Raw genomic sequence first — 23710 nt, 5'->3', positions numbered from 1 at the left:
GGGCATTCTAAGGATTTCCACAGCAGATATTATTCCAGTGGCAAAGTATGAGCCTGTATTTGTTCTCAGATTGTTTGTAAACACAGCTAAACACATGCAGAGAAGGAAACTTCCCTCTTTCCCTTTTACGCCATAGGTCACAGGGCTAACACAAATGCCAATATCTCTCCAACATGAGAATATTTTAATTCACTTATCTTAGAATAATGGAATGGCTTGGTTGGAAGGAACCTCAAAGATCCCATAGTTTTGATCATTCCAAGCCTCTGCTGTGGGCAGGGTTGATGATCAGTAGATCAGGTTGCCCAGAGTCTCATCCCCATCAATATCTCAAGACTCATCACCCCACTACATCTTCAACAGGGATATTTAAGTCTCTTTCTGAGGATGCTTGGCTTTGCATGGAAAAGAGAAGAAAGGGAAGAGAAAGTCTCCTAAGCTTTAATAACAATATTTACCTTAACAGAGAAATGTTCTCCCTGTATAATTTCTCCTCTTTTTTTCCAGCCCATGGCCTTCAAGAAGCATATCTTTATTTCTTCAATTTTCATATTTGAGTGGAGAGAGGTTGGTCTTCCTGTTAACATGCAAACCTACAATGACATTCAAGGCAATGGCTGAGCCATGATCAACTTTGCTGAAAGACACTGGGTGGAGACAGACATGCTGCCTAGTTCCCTATGGTCAGCTGGCACACATAATCACGCTGCAAACTATGAGGGTTGTGTCAGTACACACTGTATTCATTTGCTGTAACTCACTTTCCAGCAGCTCTAATTCTCATTTTGTCATTGTGAAATGTCCAATATGCAATTTGAGGTCAATGGTGATAAGAGAAGTTGAAAATAATTGGAGGTTAAATATCTTCTGAGACCTGTATTTTCATTTCAGCTGTTGTTGTGCACATGTAGCTGCCCTTAGAACAGAGTGTGAGATCTAGGATGACACATTCATTTTGTACTGCAACCAGTTTTCTCACAAGCTAAATGATAATGTAAATTCAAGCTGTGCTCAACTGTCTCTGCAGCTCTCCCATATTAATTGCATCACATTTTTCTTCAGATTAGACAATCTGAGTGTGTTGCAAACAAACAAAGGTGCAAACAAAAGCACAGGATCATCGTGCAAAAAGAAGTATGGAGACCAAGGGTCAAGATTTGTAGCAGCAAGGAAAATTAAACTACTTGACTGATACAAATTCTTACATTAAAGAAGACAAAATAACCCCCAGTGAAAGAAAGCAATGGGATATTGCAGCAGCTGCACCCACTGACAATGGAGGAGATTTTAAAAATGTATATTTGTTCTAATTTCTGCCCTTAAAATCATCTCAGTATTCAGTTAATGAGGCACTGTGAGTAGTTTCTAGTCTGGACTGTAATACTCATTGCAGAATGTTTAAATGTGGAAGGACACTTTAAAACCAAGCTTTAAGTACCGTCTGATCCACAGTAAGGAGAACTTGAGCCATGTGCTTGCTAATGCAATGAAGAAGTGTATTCTAGCACCACCTAGCTAACTTCAAAGGCAACTTCAAGCCAGCAAACTAGTGGATGAAACAGCAAAGTTACAGGACGATCAGGACTGCAGGCATACTTTTCATAAGAGAGAACCTTGATTAGAAAAAATGTTTAGATGTCTTATGTTATTCAGAGTGAAGGAAATAATCCAGTTATTTGGGAATCGGAGTGTTTTGGTGTATGGAGATAACTGAGAGCAATTGCGCAGTTTTGACAAATAAAATCAACAGTGGGTTGTATTTCATTTCATGTTTTAGTGCATAAAGATACAATTTGGAAGGAAATTAATTAATTATACATTTTAAAACCCCTTCATAATATTAAGTCATTTTTTCTATGCTTTTTAAAAATAGATTTTCAGAATAATGTCATATTACTTGATGTTTGCAATATCCTGATTTGCATATGGCTATTACAGCCATAGTAACCTAAAATAAATGATACAGAAAATAAATGTTCTTGTCAGTGAGTTGGAATTAATTTATAGAGAGAATATAAAGAGCCCAGAATCAGGTGCTGAGAAAGATTTAAAATTTAGAAGACCTCAGAAACAGGAAAAAGGAGGCTGAGTACACTTCTCAGAAAGCCAGATCCCACAGGCCTTATTCAGATATCACTCATCCAAGGTAGTCAGCTAACATCAATAAGAGTTTTCACTAGGAACCTGGCTTAAGAAACTGAGAAAAGGAGTACATTGGACTGGGATGCAGCTTAATCTGTCCTCAAGGAAATAGTTGCTGGATCTTTCCTGGGATGTAAGGATGGAAATTGCTAGATGATGCATGTGTTAGTCAAGGAACTGATGACATTGCATGAGATGTGAAGTATTTTACAATGCACTACATATCTTGACTTGAGTTCTGGATCTTTCATGAATTACATACCTCCTGGTCTTTTCCACTAGATAAATTTCAAGTCCAAGGTATGGCAAATTTAAAAAGAATTGCTTGTTTGTGAAATTACAGTTATGCAGCCTGTAGAAAATATTTACAGAAACTCTTCTTCCATCTTAAAGCAAAAAGAAGTCACTACCAAGCATCACTTGTAAATCAGAGCCCTCTTGGTTATTGCACCACCCCTCCCCACACTCTGCTTTTCTTTAGGATGCTGACAAGTCTCAAAACTGTGCAGCTCAGTGCTTTGTCCTGGTAAAGGGACTGAAATAATGGCTTTGAACCAATGGTTGCCCTGCACAATTCTAGTGATCAAAAGCAGCTGTATACTGACTTAATCAACCAGTTAAATGGTGTTTATGACTGTTTCAGCTTTTTGGGACAGTACAGAGTAGATGGATTGAAGCAAAGGAGAGGCCCAGAGTTACCAGTTCAAGGTTAAGGCGGTGGACTGCTTTATCTCCATCTCTTTCCATACTGATATGTAAGGCAAAATCTGGTGTAAACTGGGCTAGGGGGATACAGCATCGGTTATGGTGTGACACTGTCTGCCACACTCAGCTCTGCCTTCACCAGCCAGAACAGTTCAGTCAACAGAAGTTACTTCAGAGGTTTTCCTCGGAGTGAGATTTATTCTTGGCATTCAAACCTGAGTGCTCTCAATGCAGGAAGACTTGTACGATTTCCAAGATTTCTGCTGGCTGACTTTACAGTTGGCTGGAGGATGCAGGGGAAGTTTCTATTCAGCTTATATGGTTTTCACCATCATGTAGTTAGCTCCCTTCAAAATAACAGCTTGCCTTCTTGACAGGAATGAATAAACTGGCAAGGCAATTCCTCCTTTGTTAATCTCTAACTGGCCTCCAGCAACACTAGTAAATGTACCATCTTGAACTCCTTTTAGGACTCCTTGGTCAATTTGTCCCACATCACAACAGGCCCCACACTGGGAGATGACTTCAGAGGGCAGGTGGCACCCAATGGCAGCAAACATGAGCCCCTATCAGGTATGTTATTCTCTGTGTTAACCATTTCCCAATTGTCCACTCCATACATTTCTAGATGGAAGACATAGCACATGAAATATCTTTACATAAGACAGATCCATACTCAGATAAATACCATAAATTTTTCTAATCGTTAGGAATTTGACAAAGGGCAGAAAACCTGTGCACTCATTTAGTCCCAAACATATAAAGGATACACTTGGTTTTGTGCTGTGATAATAAAGGTGATTTTCATCCTCCATTACAAAGATCTTTAATGTTTATGGGGTAAAAAGAAAAAAAAAGTTTTAGGTAGATTGGACTACTTTTTTTATTGTTATTTTATTATAAGCTTTTCTGAGCTACCAAATAGTTTCTGCTAGCTTTTATACTGACAATCTGTCAGATTATCTGTGCCATATGATCGATTGATATTTTACTTCTCCATTGTCTCCATTCTCTGCTATCTCGAGTTCCCCCAAACAAAATCAGTTAGCCTGGATTGGAGCTTGTATTCTCAGGCGCAATAAAGGGAATAGTCTGCAATATGGATACTGTACTGAAAAAACACATTGTACAAGCCACAACAAATATTATCCAAATGTCTTTTGAGTTTAAACACACACATTCTACTATGTAATCTGGTTCTGATGTTTCTTCTTAAGCTCAAAAGACTGCATACAACTTGGAAATACTCTTCTGTGCGTCATTTTTTAGCTGACACTATGGAGATGCTTGATGCCACAGTGTGTGGCATCTGTTGAAGATTGTAGTAAGCAATATATTTCAGAGTATTGGAATTAACAGGATTTGTAATTAAAACAGCTAAATTAAACTGGCTCTTCTCAGACTGAGTTTAAATGAACAGATAGGGAAAAAAGAAGAGATCATAAAGAAAATCACGCAAATTAAAAGCAAGGCAAAGCAAAATAAAACTGAGAGTGAGATAAAAGCTCTGTAAAGGGCCTGAGCAAATCCTTGTTAGTAGTGAAAGAAGATTAATTTTGGTGAGCTTTGATTTACAGGAGATTTGTCCCTTTATGGTTGAAAGAATGATATTTTTCCATCATACAGCAACATGTAGTAGCAATTCACATTCACAATGTTCGAACAAGACCTGCAGCATGTTTCATTGCTATTTCTGGGGTTCCAATCTTTCATCCTTTGCAAAAAATTTTAAAGTGCAATTTTTATTTATTTATTATTTAACACTGTATTAACAGCTGAAGCTATTTAGGTAGATATAAGAGATAACACTACAGGTAATGTCATTTTTACTGAAGTCTTGTTAGAGAAAAGATCCTGGACAACTATGTCCTGAGACATGGACCTGAAAGCAGGTCCAACCCCATGTGTCTTTCGGACCTCTGAAATGGAGACAGAGAAAGTGGATACTGGAAACAAAACTACTGTAAAGTGCCAAGGAACAACAGTTATCCAAAAGAGTTTTGAACTGAAGGTTAAGCAAATGTATTTCTGCTTACCCTTTCCCATTGCTAAATCTTTCTGTACAAGTTGCTCAGACAGAAAACAGTCTTTGATACTGACTCTCATTCCCCACAAATAACAGTGCTAACCAAGTTTTAATTTTTTTTTTTTTTTTTTTTTAAAGTTTCTGGGCTTTTTACAGTGCTGCATGTTTTGAAATCTTGTGGCTTAAACAGTCTTGATTGTGAAGCTCAGCAAACATTTGGGTTCATTTGTAAGGCTTGGCATTCAAATCATCAGTAACAAAGCTGATACAGTGTTAATAATACGTGAATGCTGTTTGCTCTGTAAAGCTCTATATAGACTCCAATAATGAGTCCAGGGATACAAGACAGTCTATTACTGTGAAATAATTGTTTGTTGACCGCTGAGCCAGCTGCATTAAATTTCCATCTTGGAGTGTCCAGAATGCCAAGGCATTAACAAATCTCAGCCTTTTGTTTGGGTTTGACATGTTAGATGCCAGCACTTTTTTTTTTATTTTTTACTTACACTATGCTAAAGTTTCCTGATGTAAAAAGGAAATTCATGTTCAGATAGAGAAGAAGATAATTTAGAAAAAGAGTGATTAGAAGAAAGAGCTTTTGAGGATGAATTGCTTGTCTTTTAAAATGTTCTTGGAGATACCAACTGTTCTACTCACAGGTTATTAATGTCTTGAAAACCTGATGTCTGATTCTGATCAAATTGAAACAGAAGAAGGATGTACAGTAATGTCAAAAGAAGCTAAATGGACCAGAAAATACTTTTTGAAAACTTCTGTATTTGTCTTTATTATGTGCATGAATATATATATATGGGACCAGCTGATATGTACCCACGTGTAATTTTATTTGAGTTCATATCACATGAAGTCACTTCTCCCCAAGACCACCTTGCTGAGGAATGGGCTTAGCAAACCAGCTGCAGCTCAAAGGATAAAGAGATACTGGTCTCCTGAGACCTAGTCCATTGCTTTAGACAAAAGTCATAGTGTCCCAACTTGCTTTTATGGCCTGCCCCATAGAATAACAGCTGCTGACTTAATTCTAGAGATGACAATTAATTTCATAGGCAACAATTACTCCGCAGCATTGGGAGCCACCCTGGTGTTAGCAGTGCCTCCTGTGCAGGCAGCATTTTTCATTGGTTCCCTCTGGGTTTTGTGGATGCATCGAGAAGGATGTGCCAAGCACTGCTCTGCCCTTCTAGGGATCCTGCACATGCTTCACAGTAGGTTCTGTGAATGTGGTTTATTCATATCCTGCTTCCACTCAAGAGAATTTGTCACTAGAAAAGGCAAGTAGCTCCCACATGAAAAAATGTTCCAACAAATTTGAAAGAAGGAAGCTCAGTTCTTTGGAAATCTTGCATCTGATGTCCTGAGAAATCAAGTGTCTTGTTTTGCTACTGCTTGGAACTAAGGAATCAAAGCGATAAGTGGTTGAAACTTTCTGCAACTCCAGAGAAAGCGGTGGAAAAAGGCAGAGAGGATCAGAAGAAGGCTGACTGAGGTTTAAAGACAGAGGATCGGACCTGTGAAAAGTATATCAGAGCACTGTAGTCTGTAAATGCCTCGCTTAAATCCCTGTTTTTGGAGCCTAATCCAAGCATTTCCTGCAGAAGGATGGAGTGTTCAAAAGCTCAGCTTCAGACCTGAACTGGCCTGAGTGCAGCTATCTCTCCAGGATCAGCACATCTCGGAGCCAGCCAGTACAGAAACCCTAGGATTAGGTAATCTTGTCCCTCTCACACTTCATAATGACTTTCAGGAACCTGTCTACTTGGGAATTCAAAAACCAGGTTTATTAACCCAGAACCTTGTTGTAAAGGTCAGTATTTTAAGGAATAATTATTGCTTGAAATGGGCACACTCTATGCTATCTTTATAAAACCCATTTGAACCCAAGAAAAGATAAGAAGAACAATTGTAAAACTGCTTGGATGGTAGATGCAGGGAAAAAGAATGTACTGCAAGTATCAGGCAGGTTATTTGCTCCAAGGACAAGCCAGGAAATGGGAGCAAGCTGTGGGTCCCTATTATAGTGCAGACCCACCAGCCTCCCTGCCCTGGGGAGTTGCTTGGCAAATGTCTTGTGTGAAAAAAAAAGCTGAACAGCACAAATTTTCATTTGCAGGACTTCACAGGATGGGTGGTTATGTTTGTTTTCCTTTATTTCAAAGTGAAATAAAATTAGAAAGCATTTATATACTGCTTTCCTTATTTAGAGTCAGGTATTGCTGATAACAGTTTATATTGCTACTAGAAAACATTTTTTTCATATACAAATATGAAAAAAATATAAAAATGTGTATTTCATATATGTATATGCAATGAGAAAATGATGGCAAGTTTACATGCAAGGTCATCAGAACAGATCTTTTCTGTAAGAATTCAACTTGGACTCCTCATCTATCCCTGGAAATCTTTGTGTTGATGAGTGTTCAGACTGGAGAAGGGCTCAGAACTGATCAGCTGCAATACCTGATCCTGCGAGCACTTTCTTGCACTTGCTTATGAAACCCTTTGGGATTGCTCTTCAGATAAAGAAATAAAGCTCCTTATTTTTAGCAAACAACTGTAAAGAAGCATTTTAAAAAAATTAACTTGTTGCAACACACTTTATTTTGTCAGGCAAATAGTATTTTAGATATTCAATTAAATATTACTATTTTAAACTACATTTTGTTCTTTCTTACACACTATATAATGCATATTCACTGTAATGACAGTTTCATCGTGCTAGAAACTTATACACATACCTACACTTTTAAAAACAGGATTTTCTTAATAAAACACGCATATCTACAGTAACAACAATTGCAAGGAACACATTGTTAGGTCAGGATTTCAGCGAACTTTACAAACTACACAAAATAAAAATAGCCCAAAAATATCACTATACGGTGAAGTTCTTAGCAGAGAACATATCTTTACATTTGGTGAAGTTATACCTAGAAGTCTTTTTGCTTTTGTATTTTTTAAGAAATAAAATTATATACATTATTTAGTAATCCTCAAAATAGGAAGTATTAAATAGCACAAACAATATAACAGTCCTAAGTTTTGGTGTCGCCTACAGTAGAGGGGCTGCTTGAAACAAAGGAAAATTGCAGATTGTGTATTCTGTACATTCAAGGCCAAAGACCCAGATGGCAGAATGCACAGTCGCTAAATGGACAGCAAGGAAGTTCCATCAGTTCATACCAGCTGAGCATCTGGCTCCTGACTACTCTGTACACAGGGGAAGGCTGCTAAAGCGTGGAAGCTTGGACCGCTTATGCACCAACAGAAGCTTGTTATATATATGCTGAAGTTTTCATGCAGCAGGAAAAATGTTAGTTTAAGTGTAATCCCTTAAACAGTCATACCATAATAATGGTACATGAAGCAGCTTTAAAAATATTATTTTATAATCACACAAAACTCTGAGCTATGCTGATTGTTTTACCGGAATCCCTTATTGCCAATATTCTATTAGAAAACTGTAACTGTAATTTCTGAGGCCTAATGGAGGCCTATTAAAACATCACCATACCTAACCACTTAAAGAGCAAATTGTAGCCTTAAATACTTATTAATCACTGTGTTCCATCTGGAAGCAATTATGATCCTCACAATAGACATTAAGATCACACTAACTGAATAGGAGATAGGAAGAGCATGGCAGCACACAGAGCATATGCACTAATATCATTCCAGGAGGTAGTTTCATTTTGTGGCACTCAATTTTTGGTTTGTAAGTTACACACTCTAAAAGTCAGTTGTCCTCAGGAAAAAAAATAATAATGCAGTTTGCTGCACTGAAAGTCAGCTGGGAAAATGAAGTCTTATCTTTTCTCTTACTCATCTTCTTTTTTTATTTTTTTTATTTTTATTTTTTCCATCAGAAAATATTCTGCTAGCTCTTGGGATCAGATTCAAGCTTGTAGAAGTCAAAGAGAAATTCTACTCACTGGTTTCCACGAGGAGAAGAGCCCAGATACCACTGTCTGCATGCTGCAGATATATGCATTTAGGCTTTCATTAAGGAAAGCACTTAGCTACACGGTAATATATGAACAGGCAGGCATTGCCATCCCCTTTGAAACAAGCACTAAGCACATAAACCAAAGTCCAAGAACTCCCATCAGCATCAAAAGGTCTTAGGGAGAGTGTTTAAGTGGTTTAAAGAATCAGGGCCCATTTCCCAGCTATTCTATGTCAGGTGGCAATGATATGACGTAAAGAGCTATGGTATCATCTCAGTAACAGAGCTAACTCCATTGCACTAGATCTTCATTCACACTGGCATGAAACTTGAGGTATCTTCCCACATCCTGCAGAGTTATGACCAGTGTAGAATTGAAATAATGCCCAAGAGTTTCAACAAACACCCATTAAATTTTTTTAAACTGTGTTTTAAAGTACAATATCCGTGTTATTGGCTGGAACTAACCACTTTTTCTTAACTTTACTGGGCTTAGAAGTTATTTTCATTCAACGGCTTTTTAGAAAGCTCCTTTTTTTTTTTTTTTTTTTTTTTTAATTTTTGCTTTTGTTTTTGTTGAGCTGACCATACTCAGTTAAATAGCTGACACCATCATAAAATAAAACATAATTTTTCTAAGTTACTCCCACAGATTTAACCCCCAGATAGACTTCCCTGGTGTCTAAATTCCTCTGAAGAGACTCAGTGGATTCTGAAACACTCTTACACAATAAAATAAAGAACAGCTGTCCCTGTTTTGTGGTATTGGTGTTGCTCAAAAAAAAAAAAAAAGGTGATTGCTTTTACCAAGATAGCTTGATGCACATGCAACCAATTAGCAACAAGACGAACTTCAATAGGCCTGACAGCTTCTTCTTAAACAAAAATATTTCTATTTAAATGTATCTCTCAAAATGTTGCTATACTTTTTGGTTTTTGACCCTAACCAGTTTTTAAAATATTGTTTTTCTCTCTTTCTTTTCACTTTTTATTTCTTTTTCGAATATTCTTTACAGCAGAAAAAAAAGAATAGAGGAGGAAATTGTGAAAACAGCATTAAAAAGAAAAGTGGAAAAGCTTTAATTTAAAAAACCTAGATAACATTTTCCATGTTGAGAAGCTGAAAAAAATAAGTTTTAAAATTTTCAAAGATGTTCATAACTTGTTTCTATATTGCAAGCCAACCTCAATTTAACTATGCAATAGATTAAATACTTTTTTTTGAATAAACACTCTACACATTCTGTCTTTTGCAAAACAAACCAAAGGAGTGTAATTCTTTGAAAACAGCTAAAATACCTAAGTCACTTAGGTGCTTTCAAAATTGTACATATAATGAACATTCTCATGTTAGCGTTGTACCACTTATAAAGCTCTGTAGTGTTACAGAACATTGTATATTAACAAAAATCAATATGAGCAGAGATATTTTAAGTTACATTCCAGAACTCATTAATTTATTACAACTCATACTATGCACAACAATCAGTGTTTCCTCTGACAAAGTATAAAAACATATTTTTTTTCTTCTATTCATTCCTTCATTTGACCTCTGAATGAATGACACATTTCTATTACACTTTACGTGCATCTTATCTGCATGTACCTAAATGATTTGAAGAATGAATGAAAATTGTAAACCCAGTATTAATTAGTAAACAAGCAGAAACTCGTGTTCGTAAATGCAGTGCAAAGAAATTTTAGTTGCACCACCCTACTTGGGGTGTGCATTTTAATCCAGATTCTTTCACCACCATTCTGGTACAGCTCCAGAGTTGTAAGATGCTGCACTGAGCTTGTTCAACTGTAACTATATTTCTGTTCAACTATAATTAAATAACGAGATACTAAATATGAATCTGGTTTAAGAAGAACACTCATTTTTGTTTCCATGACATAGACTAACCTAGTGCCAGTAAGCACCTAGGACTGAAAAACTCCACATCTTTTCTTTACTTGAGTTACACTGCATTTTATTTGGAGGAGGATCTTTTCTGAAGCTTGTTGTAATTTCATCTAATTTTTCATCGTATTTGCACAACTTTGTTCTCAACAGACAAATATAAGCCCTCTACAGTGAGGACAAAGATATCTCCTTCAGCAAAATAAAATTAAGAACCAGGTAACTGATTTCTTCGATTTCTACTTTTCCTGCTATTGATAAGGGCCTTTAGTTTGCTGTAGTCTCCTCTCATCTTCTGGGGTTCTTCCCTCCGCTGACCTTGCTGTCTACTGTCTTTGCAGTATTGGTTGATCATCTGCATTTCAGAGTGACTGAAAGTTCCCACAAAGTCCTTTGGGTGGAACTGCAGGGCTCGCACAGAGCTGGCCCAGGTCCACGGGGACCATTTGTCTGTCATGTAGGCCACCATCTCTGTATCCAGCACTTTGAAATTGATCTTTGCTAAGGTCTGCTTGAAATTGTTCTCTGTTGCAATGCAGTGATAAAGCCCCCGATCACTGTCTTGGACAGAGCGAATGAGAAGTCCTTGCTCAGTAGCTATGATCCTCTCATTCAGCTTAACCTAAAGGTAGAAAAGACAGAAGAAATTTTTTCAAGAATGTTACAAAATAATGCAGTATTGCAACTCCTTGTTAACTATTACTTTAAATGTCTCTATCTTTCTTAAAAAACCTTTTAAAGGCATTATGTTTTCCTTCCTGTGATCATGAATCACAGTGGCCACTGTGCCTGCTAATGTTAGGAAAGAGACTACTCCTAACATGAGTGTCTCTAGAGAAAATGACTTCCATATTTTTATTCATTATATTAAAGTGGATTTGATTGGGATGGAGATAAAGATGTAAATCTTCATGAAAGAAAAGTATTTGTAATGTTCAAGAAGAGAAGTTGAGAAAACAAGCTTTTATTTGCCAGGGTTACATGTCTGTGAGCGTCTTTTCCAGCATCAGAGGTTGCTGTTGAGATTTGATGGAAGAAAGGCACAGGATTAGGCTGAGGGATGATTTGTCATTGAATAGAGTGTGGCTTCTGATGAAAACTTTGATGGCTAGTGAGTTTCAGGAGCTAACTTCCAAAGAACTCCGAACTGTGGAGTCTAAAGCCTGGTATGAAAGTTTTTTTCATACAGCATCAGCTATGTTACCTCATTGGAAACATAGAACAATTTTTCTACTCTCTTGTATCCTTTCTGGCTTCAGGCTTTAGATAGTCCCAAGAGATGATCACATCATCTGAAGAAAGCAAGTTACCACAGCTTGTTTTGTCATCATCTAATTACAAAGGACTGCACATGTCCCTTGTCATTTCAGCTATGAAATAAAAATTGCTAATACCCCATTATCAAAGAATAACAGTGCTGCTATTTGTATGAAATATTTTTCTATTTTGACACTGAACTTTTCATTATACCTGTTACTTTTAGGAACTCATTTATTTACTGAGCTATTCTGTTATTGTAAAGTTCTTTAGACGCTGTTCAGAAACCTGAGAGATTAAGTTCAGCTTGAAATGTAATTAACCTTTTGATTGCTTTGACTGCTTCTATTTAAAACTGCATTGATTCTGGTAACGATATGGAAAACAACAAGAAAAAAGAGGAAGATGCTATTCTGAAGCAAAGGGTTAAAGAATTTCACCTACATTACTAGTGCATGGCTTAAATATCCCAAGACTACAGGAGAGAATATGTTGAAAAGACTCAACAAAAAGCTTCTAAGTCCTCTCTGATTTTGGAAAATGGCCTGTTATGAGAGTAGTGCTTTTCAGTATTTATAAACTATCAACAGACACCATAACACTTAATTTTTCCTTACAAAGATATTCCTTGTTATTCACACAGTAACTGCCTCAGATCTGAAATGGATTTTTCCCCTTTCATATTAGTTAAAAAAGATGTGTTCCTCATAAACAATCTTACTGTGTATTATAGTGCTGAAATTTGAGAGCCTTAGAGAATGCAGTAATGGAAAATGTGATTGCAGCATGGTGGGGAAATGCTTTTGTCAATATATGTTCTTGCTAAAGAAGCCTTTCACATTTCTCCCACTTATGCCTTTTATCTCTTCAAAAGCACAGAGAGGCCACTGCAAGAAGACTTCTTCCTGAACTTTACACAGTTTACTGCCTTTATGCTTCTTTCCCAAGCACTGCAAACTTTCCATTTGCAATTAGTAAGGTGCGAAGGAAAAATTCATTAACTAGTTCCTTGACTTTATTATTATTTAATAGCTATTCTGCTCTGATCGGAGCTGGCGGAGCTGAGGAGTCAAATGCCTTTCTGCCTCACTGAAGACTATCTTGATTTATAGAAGTAAAGGGCTGTCTGATGTCCTGTGCCCACGCAAATTCTCCAGATTCATAGTCTAATGAAAACACAAATGCCATCTCGCCTCATTCTGAGATGGGGATGCTGACTGAGGTCCCTTTCAGAGCTGTTGTTTTGTTGACATTACTCACCTCTTTCCTCCTGTCATTATCTTTCTGTAGCAGCCATTTAATAGAAGCCTGAGGAGATTTGGGTGTGCATTCAAGAAAGGTGGTGTTGTTTTTCACTCCATATTGGACTGTTTCTGCTGCATTTCTGTATGCTACGAAATAAAAGAAGACAGGTCAGGCTACTGTAAATGTTGGTGTATAGAAAACAAATAACTGTGTAGCACCACTTGGAATACAGTCAATTGGAGTACATCCAATCCTGATATTAGCAGATAATAGATACATTATGGTACAATATTTTCAAAGAAAGGAAATTAAATGTAATGAAGAAAAGCCTGCTCCAAATACTGGCATTATCACTTAGATATGATCTCTTCCGAGAAAGTGGGATACCTGTGGGCAGGTAAGCAAATGCATGCCCAGACACTTCTACTGATGGGATAAAAGCCTGGGGATATTCTTTCCAGAAATTATCTCATTCTCTACTATGACAAAACCACCTGTTTGGAACTCTCCAACATAGAACAAAATATTTGGTATACTTCTTCACACTTCACAGTTTGGAAATTAGGGCAATATTGTTGGTATGATTCTAAAATACATCATGACATAAGGACAGCTCCATCTATTTCAACAGTCATGCACTATCACAGGGAAGCAAGAGAGGGCAGACTTTACTGTAAACATACTCCCCTCTAAAAAAGCAAGAAAAAGGGCCTGGCTCTAAATCTGAAATTCAATACTTAGGCAATCAACAGAGACCAGGAAAGATATATAGCACTCCAGCAATATGTGGGCAAATGCTGAGTGTATGTCATCATTTAGACTTGCTGTGGCCCTTTGTAGTCTAGATAGATGGCAGTTACTGAAAGCAACTTCTAGATGTTCATTACTTGCCACAAATTATAATATTTGTCCAGAAAAAAAAAAAAGAATACACTTCAGATTTAAAAGCTTACTACATATATAAAATAAAAATATTTATTTATTTTCATAAATGAGTAGTAATTATACTGTATTTTTGCACAGTCCTAAAACTGGTCTTCCTCAGAATGTATTTTATCTTCCATTCTCAACTTCTTTCATCAATTCACATATGAAATGGGAATCTATGCTAATAAAGGAAGGAGACTTTCCATGGTTTTAGTCCTTGCAAGTTCTCAGCACATTTATGAGGTTGTGCCAAAATCAATTGCAATTTTTTACCAGAATAATGTAGACATATTTTGCATTCAAAGATCATAAACTAGCAGAGCTTGGATGTCCTGTCTGTAGCTGTATAACACTGAAGAAATCAAAGCTGTAGCAATTTTTTTTTTGTTTTGTACACTGGGGCAAAATATATCACGTAAATGCCACTTACAAATACTGAGAAGAACAGTGACAAAATAAAAATGCATTTCTTTAATGGCCATAAACACTAACACAAGGATAAGCAATACTGAAGTACTTAACTTCTGAAAAGAAATATTACAAACCCTTTAGTTCTTAATGATCTCTTAAAAAAATAACAATATGCCAAAAAATATTGGTTTTCGTCTAAGGCAAGCAACCTGTCATGCTTGAACGCTGAGTTTCAAGACTGTCGTTCCTTATAAACTTGGAAGATTTCTTGTTGTCATCCAACTCTGCTCTTCTGTCATTTAGGCAGATTTCAGTTTTCCTTCCAACATAATAGTTTTGCCATAAGTAGCTTGGATTATATTTTGAAAGCGTCCAAGTTGCTGTTTCTTTTTATTCCCCCAGAGGAGAGAGTGTCGTCTACCTACACTGCTGTCACTGAAACATCCTTTAAAATTGCTAAAACATCCAAATCTATAAATATATCAAAACTAAGATAAATGTCTTGAAAACAAGATTCCTGTGTTACAAGAATGTCAAGGTTTAAATGTTTGTTTCCCCTTAGCCCACAAAGCAGACAGCTGACATTCTCACATTTTCCACATTGAAAGAGGAGACACCTGTCCTTGGGACAGACAGTGGGTGGGTGGTCATTGCACATGACTGCAAGGTAGACACACAGCTCAAGTTTCTTCATGGTTCAGAGCCTGAGCTTTAATATGAATGTCTCAGAGCTCAGGTGCATAATGTAATGGTAGGGCAAAGCTGATCACAAGTTTGTGATTAACTTGTTGAAGCTATCCAGTTTTGTATAAATGACCTAACACTGAGTCATGGAGAATGATACATTGGCACTGTGGGCTGGCAGCCAGAGCACCATTAGCCACATTTGGGCTGAGGATTCTATGCCTGACTTACTCCAGGAAGAAAAAAGACCACAAGAGTAAGCAGGAGGTTCCTGTGGGATACAGAAAGAAAAAAGCAAAACAAAATTCTGTGTGACTGAACCTTTGACATAACTCTTCAAGCATTCTTCTCTCATTCAATCAAAAATTCAGTCAATTTACAGTGAGATGTATTATTTCATCTCCAGATGGCACAGTTGAGAGCACACTTAGAAGACACAGCTCCGAAACTGGAACATGATTCTCACGTGGCTGTGTTTTGATGTTGCCACAGCCTAACTTAGGCATGCATGGAGTTAAAAAGGATTAAGCTGCCTTTATGTCTGCATCTACTTATGACTTTGGCCATATATGACTGCTAACTAGCAATGTGGAGAAAGGGGCAGCTGGGAAGGCAGAATATTTTCTCCACTGCCTATCAGCACTGTTCCAGCCTGGCTAAACAGTTGCACAACTAGAAACAAGGGTTTTTATAAAGAGGTTTGAAGCAAATTCTTTTTCTAGTTAAAGGGAGAAAGGAATAAAGACAACACAAAGGAACCTGCTGAAAGATGTGTTGCAAAAACTAATATAACTTCAAATTCTGTTTTACTCTAAATGCTCAGAGCTGAGACTTAATCAAATAAAGAGAAATTAATAAAGACTTAAAGGACTTAGAAAAGCACTCAAATTCACTATACCTGTTTCTAGTCAGTACTATCAGCTTCTTATTTCATCTATGTTGAACTCTACATTTCATGGGTTATCATTATATCACATTTATGCAGGATTCAGATAATTGCAAGGAAAGACTCAGACTTGGAAAATAATTATGTTTTACCAGTAAACCACACAGATGTGAGCTGCAATGAATCATACAAGGAAAGCCATGCATTCTTTATATAGCATAAGGATCTCTAAATTACAGTACCTTTCAGGTTGAAACCTCGGCACTGAGTCAGAGGGTTTCCATGTCTCACATCTTGCCTACGACTCCTCCTAAAATATTTTAAAACACAAATTGTTATTCCAAAACGACTATTCTTCAAATAAACATTTTTTTTTATATACCTAGTCAGTTATCAGTCATAGTTCATGACCTACTTTGAGGTTGCTTTTCTGCTGCCAGGCATGTTAGAGAGAAGATGCTGTTTAAGGGAATAACTAGTTTGCTGAGTTTCTTAAGACAGTTGTTCTTTTGGTAGGCAAAGTAGTTTTGCAATGAAGGCATCGGGGTGGAAGAGCTAGAGGTGATGCATAAAGTTGACATAGGTTTAGTGTTGCAAGATTTAACATTCAGAGACAGACCTCTCAGATTCAAATGGTCTTCAAGTGGATAAGCATCTGAGAATTTGATGTGGAAGAATCACAGAGTTCATATCTAATGCACCAACTGATAATCATGGTGCAGGACGTGTTCCCTACTCGATTTTGGGAGGTGGTATATTTATGGTGCTTGAAAGCCACTGTGATAGCATAGAGGCAGAAGTATTCACAATGGTGAAAAGCTCAGATTCAGTTCTGCCTTTACATGAGGGCATGTAACTTTCTTTCTTTCCAAAAGATACTCAAAACTCACCATGTCTTAAAATACTTCAAAATGAGACTTTATTATACTACTTGGATGACAGATTCAAAACCATGATTCTATAAGCTAAGTAGTTTAGGAGTTTACTGGGACTGCGAGTACTGGCATTTTAGCCCTCTTTGGGCTCACAGAATTCAGTGCATGAAGATCTGGAACCTGTATTTCTATTCTTAGTATACATTACTTTTTTAAAACTATTTTTAAAACTAAATATTCCATACATTAGTTCAACATTTATCAAGTTCAGTGAAAAAAATATACTGCGGATAGGCACTTGTTGCAAAGGAAGGGGATATGTAACTACAGTACTTAAGCTATGCACTAATGACTTATGGATATGAAACCAAAAATGCCCCTGGAGCTGCAGCATTGCTAAGTGAAGGGTGATGTTCTTTAGTCATACTATACCAGGTACTGCAGACACAGTGAGAGACAACTAATCTTTCTAATCCTTCATTACCAGGTCCTTCACTGGATAGTTTTAAAAGGCAACATTTGAAAGTTGATCTTTCAAAAATGTAATTTCTGACATTCCAAGTATATTTTTGATAGTAAACATTAAAAGCATGTGATTATGCCTTAGGATCTTGACCTGTGTGAACTGTACATGTAAGTCAGAGCAGACAGTGAAGAATTTCTCAGTGAATTTCAGGATGCCTGTTGTTCCCATGAGTTGCTCCACTCCATCAGCAATGGCATGCTTGTTACATTAAGCAGTTCTGAGGATCTAAACTTTAACTCTGATACTTATCAAAAGAAGTCTGAGGAGGTGGTTTTAGAAAATGAAGATACTCCCAGGTAAATAAATTTAGGTGAGGAACAGAGACTGGGAATCAAAAGATTCAAATGAACAAATGTGCCCAGCAAAAAGCTGTCTGAACTATGGGGTTCTAACTACCAATGTTTTATTCTTTATAATCCCTCCTGTTAGTTAACAGGACCACTCACTTCCTTCACATGTGAAAACAGATTATTTCCATGTGTTTATTTTCATTTGCTATAAAAAGTAAATTGCACATAAAATGTCAACAAGAAAGAAAGCCCCAGTGGAAATAACCCTGGGTGGATACATGGAGATGAAAAGGAATCCACTGGAAACTGTACAGACTGTGTATACCTCACTGCTCATTATCTTTCAGTTAGTGTAGGAGTTAGGTGGCCTGAGACTTGGGGATTCTCTTTTCTTTCCTTTCTGTCTTCTGACCTTTGCTTCATTGGAAGAAAACAATCAATTTGCAGACAGTTTAAATATAGTAAGTGAAAGCAGTACAAGGCTCAGGTATTGTGCTGTATCTTTAACTGCCATAGCCATATTGAGCTTTGTCTTTTTATCTGAAATTATGAATTATTCAAGAATACAAGAATTCAAGAATATTTATTCAAGTCATCTTTCATCCAAAGGACGACACTGTCATCAACTAGTTGGGTCACTGAAGCAGGCCAGGTTCAGGGAGTGAGCACAGTGACATCCACTCTGGCATGTAACTGAAAGGGTTTTCTCCTCTGCAGTAACACTTCACTGTACATTCTGTAGCTTTGTTTGTACATGAAATGGAATCTTAGCAATACAAGAGCTCACTACAGCCCCATGCTATTAAATGTTTCCCTAGGGAGGTGGAAAGCGGCTCCTGTTTTGCATAAGAATTAAGAGATGGACTATTAGCTCTGTTGTAAATTAAAGAGAAATTGCTCTTCTTGCCTGCATTAATAAATCTCATGTCAAAAAACCCAAATCTGCAAGCTCTAAATGGAAGTCACATTTGCCTAAAATTTCCATAGAAATAATTCTTCTCATTTAAAAGCAAGCGAGGAACAAAAAAATAAATGACTTTATTCATCAAACAACCTCAGTGATATCTGGCTGTATTTAGGGCTATCTTAATTATATCCATAGTGAGCAACTGAATTTTAACAAAGGGAACAAACGTTTCACTGATTTTTTTGTGTATGAGACATCAGATTAATATTTATGATTATGAATAGGGTGCTTTTTTTTTTTCCCCCCATCTGTTGCTTTAAATATGAAAAGGCAAGCCTTTTATCATACAGTCCTAGGTGATGAACAGTACCAATTTGCATGTGCTCCTGAAAGGAATGACATTCCACTTCTGTATTGCATTACAAGACTCCAAGCTACATAGCAGAGCAAAAGCTTTATTTCTACATTCCTGGCAGACTTCACAGGACCACTTACCTTTTCCCTGTGGGATAGAACCTGGAGCAGGAGTTGCCATCCCAGGCACAGTAAGGGTCCCGGGCAAGGCAGCAGTCAGCACAGGCGGTCCCATAGATGTGGCAGCGGTGCAGGGGGACCTGTGTGATCCCTTCCTCTGAGCTCACGTACAGCTGTTGCTGTAGAAGGAAATGGAAAGATTTATTTTAAATGTGGAGGAACTTCACCCGGGACTTGACTCAAGACCAAGAGAGAAGCCACTAATATACGTAAAACTAAGAAAAAAAGACATCTCTCAAGTGAACAGGACTGTAATATTTCCACCTTCCTGTTAGAGAACACTTAGAACTACTTAGAATGTTTTTTTTTTTTCCACATTGAATGTCACACTTCCATGCTGAAGCAGGCAGACTGACTTAATATTGCTCAGATTTGAGAACTTGGTTCTGATTCACTGAGGACTGTTGGCTCATGCCTTTGAACTATGTATTTTCTCTGCATATAGTCACATTAGTAAATATTATGCAGAGTTCCTACTTGGATTCTCCAGTGCATAGACTTCCAATACATAAATCCTAGAGATTGTGCTGTGGCGTAGATCCAGCATACAGCCTTAGTTACCTGGAAAATTAAGGCAGTAGAAATTTTATAACAAATGATAACTTGTATTATTTATTTTTATTATTTAATACAAAATCTAGACACTTCCCTGTTCTTTTGGTCACAAATCTAATAAATTACGCTGAACTTAATTCAGTGACGAGTGAGGAGTATTTACCTCTTCACTGGTTTGTGAAATACTCAGCAATGCATTGCTTTAAAAATCATGGAATGACTATTTTTAGTTTGAGTGTTTGACATTTCATTAGATATCCTTACAGTTATTTTCATCATTCCTATTCCCTAGTAGAGAACAGACACGTACAATTTCTCCTTAGATCCAACATCACACTTCTTTGTATGCACCATATTTCCAAAGGAAAATTTCTATTTAGGACATAAGTAAAATAAGGAGTACAAATTTCATCTTTTAATACTTTTAAAAAATTATTTGTTATTATTTTTTTAAAGATACTTTAAGTGATTTAGAAATTATAAATAGTTAATATAAATTATTTTATATTACTGGCTCTTGGGCAGATTAACAGCCTGTGTCAGATCCTGTCATGTTTCTCCACATTAATTACAGAAAATATTTACTATGATGCAGTACAATTGATCTGTTAACATTTTAAGTCTATTTGTTTCTCTATTAATAACATTAAGCAAGCATTCTTTTTCTCCTTACCTTTTTAGATGAAATCTTCATTGTTGTTATAGGAGAGTTACTCTGAAAGACAAGATTTCAAACCACATTTACAAAGACTCTTGTTAATGCACTTGCAAAATCAATATTTAAAGTTCAATAAGATCTGAGTCATATCTAACAGAACTTTAACTTTCCACATATTGGAAAAGCATCACCCCTACTACTCACTATTTTCACAACTAATCAAATTTCACAAATACAATGAATGTCTCAGTAAATGCTGAGCTCAACGGCATTATTATTCATTACATGCATTGATTTTCGTACAGTACTAATTAACCTGCATTTGTGTTAGTTTAGCAATACAGCAGCTATGTGTTTTGAAGCCATTATTTTCACTTTGCAATAAAAAAAGCCTTCTTCAGAATTGATTATATGGAAAAATCATGCAACAGCACATGCATATTTACTACATGACTCTGTTAAGAATATGTCATACTTCTCCTGCACATTATCTACAGTGCATACAGTTTGGCCAACATCCAACACACTTTCAGATTGTCTATGATAAGAATATTAAAAATGGCAGGTGTGTTACTGAATGTTTTGTTCCCAGAGACAGTACAGTATACTACTGTGTGTCATCACCGGAGTCTGTTATTGTCTGTGTCCAAACTGGATCTTAGAAAGCTGGAAAAGGAATTATCACATTCACTGCCTTAAGCAAGTGAAGCAATTCATTATTCTCATCCAAACAAATTATTAGAATGATAGTAATAAAAATGTTTAGCATTTTTTGAAGATTCAGCAATTGCTCAGTCACAAAGGAAAGCCCCACCGGTGGGCCAGGATTAACTGCAGTGGACTACAGGCGAAGTGGGAAGGCCAGCAGTAGAAAATCTGGCTGTGAATCATGAGAATTGGCAAAGGTATGAAGGAGTGTAGAGCTGCACTGCATTATTTTATGACTGAACTGTCTGAAGATCCAAGTTTCAATACAACACTGGATTTGATGCCACATCTTGCTCAGGGATATGATTTAGCAGAGGGTTGTTAGTTAGGGTAGTATGGTTAGGTCATGGATGGACTCGATTATCTTTAAGGTCTTTTCCAACCTGAGTGATTCTATGATTCTATGATCTTATTTATATTCTGGAATCTTTGCTTTGCTTACTCTCCATATTTACTTGCACAAAACTACTGATCTCATTCCTACCTCTTGGAGAGACTCATGAAAGCATTGTCTCATTGTCCGCACAGACTGCAACTGCTGCAGTTATGGTACTGTGATTTTGAATGTTCAGGATAAAAAGGTCTGTGCAGGGATACCCAGAAATGAAGCTCAGAATCAAGATTGCTCTCATCCCACCTGTCTGCTCTGCAAATGGAGTAAGTAATAGCTGGGCAAATGGCACTCTAAGTAGTGTTACTTACATATATCTTTTTCAAAGGGAGGTTTTCAACAAAAGCCTAGAGAGCTAATTATGCTTTTTTGAAGGTTGACACAGAAAGTATTCCTTTCCTTAGCGAAATAGCTATTGTTGCATGTCTAGATAAAAAGCTTACATTTTTGTTATTGTATACTCTCAGTGAAATAGAAGAAAAATAAAAGAAAAGCCCACGACAAAGCCCTTAGCTAAGTTTATAGATGAATAACACCATTTGCCCTGAGGCTACTTATATTAAAGAACATCCCATTCAAAAATGTGAAGGGGAATCTTTAACATGAGGATGAATGTTTTCTTTAGGTTATTACAAGCTGCTACATGCCAGAGTGACTGACAGAGGCTATTCCTTTATTTTTTTCCCATAGATGCTTGTGTTTCTTTTTGGTTCATGTTGTGTTAATCTTGTTGGGTTTTTGACTCCAGAAGCTTTGAAGATCTGCATCTGAGCAAAATCACTAGTTTGCTTCAATTCTGCAGCCCAGAATTAGGAAGATTATCAGATAATTAAAGAAGTATCTTATATTTCATCTGTAAATAAGACTAGTCTCAATATGTAATGCCAGTGACAGAAGTGACATTCCAGAAGCCACTACAACATAACCTGATAAGAATGTTATTAAAATCCTACTATATAGTATGACAACATAAAAAATAAGCAACTTATATACAGGCTAAAAAGGGATTTAAGCGTTCCTACAGTACTCATTCAGACATTTTATTTTGCTCTTTGGGTGGGTATCAAGCTGACAGTAGGCACATTCACTTGATCTTTTATCAAGTCACAGTTGCCCTTGCCAAAGTCTTTAGAACAAAGTGTTTGTGTGAACATACACATTGGAAGAGTAAATGTAGGAGCAAGCCAAACCTGAAAAACCTCCAGCTCTTCTAAAATGAGTTCTCCGCTTGCAGAGAAGTTGGTGGGTAAGACAACAACTTTTTGTACAGTTCCTTGATCTAGAAAAGATGAGAAAAAAATCAAATCATGTGAGATAGAGAGATAAAAAAAGATGAAACATTACCAACTATGAGAAGAAACATCAAAGCCAGCAATGTGACACAGAGAAAGGTATGAAAAAATATTAATTTGGGGTGAGAAAGCTCCCTCACGACTCCCTCACAAGTCACAGACTGTGGATAACTTCTACATGACTGTAAATAGTATTATTCTTATACATGAACTTCAAGAAGTCATGGTAAGACTGGAGTATCATCATCATTACCATTCTACCTGAAAAAAATCAATCAAAATCAGTAATGATCTTACAGTGAAAACAGAGCACAAAGTGAAGGAGAGCTACTGTATAGTTAAAGTGTATTCATACCCAGTAAAAATATGAAATGACAACTGATGACAGGAAAAGTAAATATTCCAAAGAATAACTTAATCTACTTCTAAAAATAATCAGCTGAAAGATTTTTTTCCAGAAAATCAAGCAATACCTAAGCCCTTTATATATTAGTAGGAGTTATTTTTTTGGTCCATGTAGAAAAAGGAAAAAAAGGCAAGGAGAAGACACTGTAATGACTCAATTATAGTTGCTGTGTCAAAATACAGTTTCAAGCCCCTCAGGTTGAAGAAATGAGTAGGAAGCAAAAATGATGTGCCAGTGGTGGTGTTTTTGTGGGTAGATACCATGAGTAGGAAAATTAGTGATTTAGTGAATTTATGTGGAAAGAGCATACAAAATGGAGGAGTCATTCTGTGTAGGTTCATGAAGGCTGAGACATGCTCTGAAGTATTTTGGATGTGGTAGAAAAGAAAGACTGTGGGGAATCAGAAGGGTGGGCATA

At 36.8% G+C, this 23710-nt stretch overlaps 1 protein-coding gene across 3 annotated transcripts in view; it reads right to left on the bottom strand.

The window, feature by feature from the left end:
* Window positions 1–9369: 9369 nt before the first annotated feature.
* SEMA3C (semaphorin 3C) overlaps window positions 9370–23710 on the bottom strand; it is a 120765-nt gene continuing 106424 nt past the window's right edge. For all 3 annotated transcript variants that reach the window (XM_048959560.1, XM_048959556.1, XM_048959568.1), the window contains 6 exons: window positions 22785–22873; window positions 20511–20552; window positions 19244–19401; window positions 16393–16460; window positions 13258–13388; window positions 9370–11362 (listed from right to left, as the gene is read on the bottom strand). In XM_048959560.1, the coding sequence (XP_048815517.1) occupies window positions 10949–11362; window positions 13258–13388; window positions 16393–16460; window positions 19244–19401; window positions 20511–20552; window positions 22785–22873 (902 nt within the window). In that variant the 3' untranslated portion in view covers window positions 9370–10948. The remainder of the gene's footprint in view (window positions 11363–13257; window positions 13389–16392; window positions 16461–19243; window positions 19402–20510; window positions 20553–22784; window positions 22874–23710) is intronic.

This window comes from Lagopus muta, chromosome 1, assembly GCF_023343835.1.
Source record: "Lagopus muta isolate bLagMut1 chromosome 1, bLagMut1 primary, whole genome shotgun sequence".
In the NCBI taxonomy this organism is placed as follows: Eukaryota; Metazoa; Chordata; class Aves; order Galliformes; family Phasianidae; genus Lagopus; species Lagopus muta.
The sequence above is the reverse complement of the archived record's forward strand: the minus strand, read 5'-3'. Positions and strand labels throughout refer to the sequence as shown.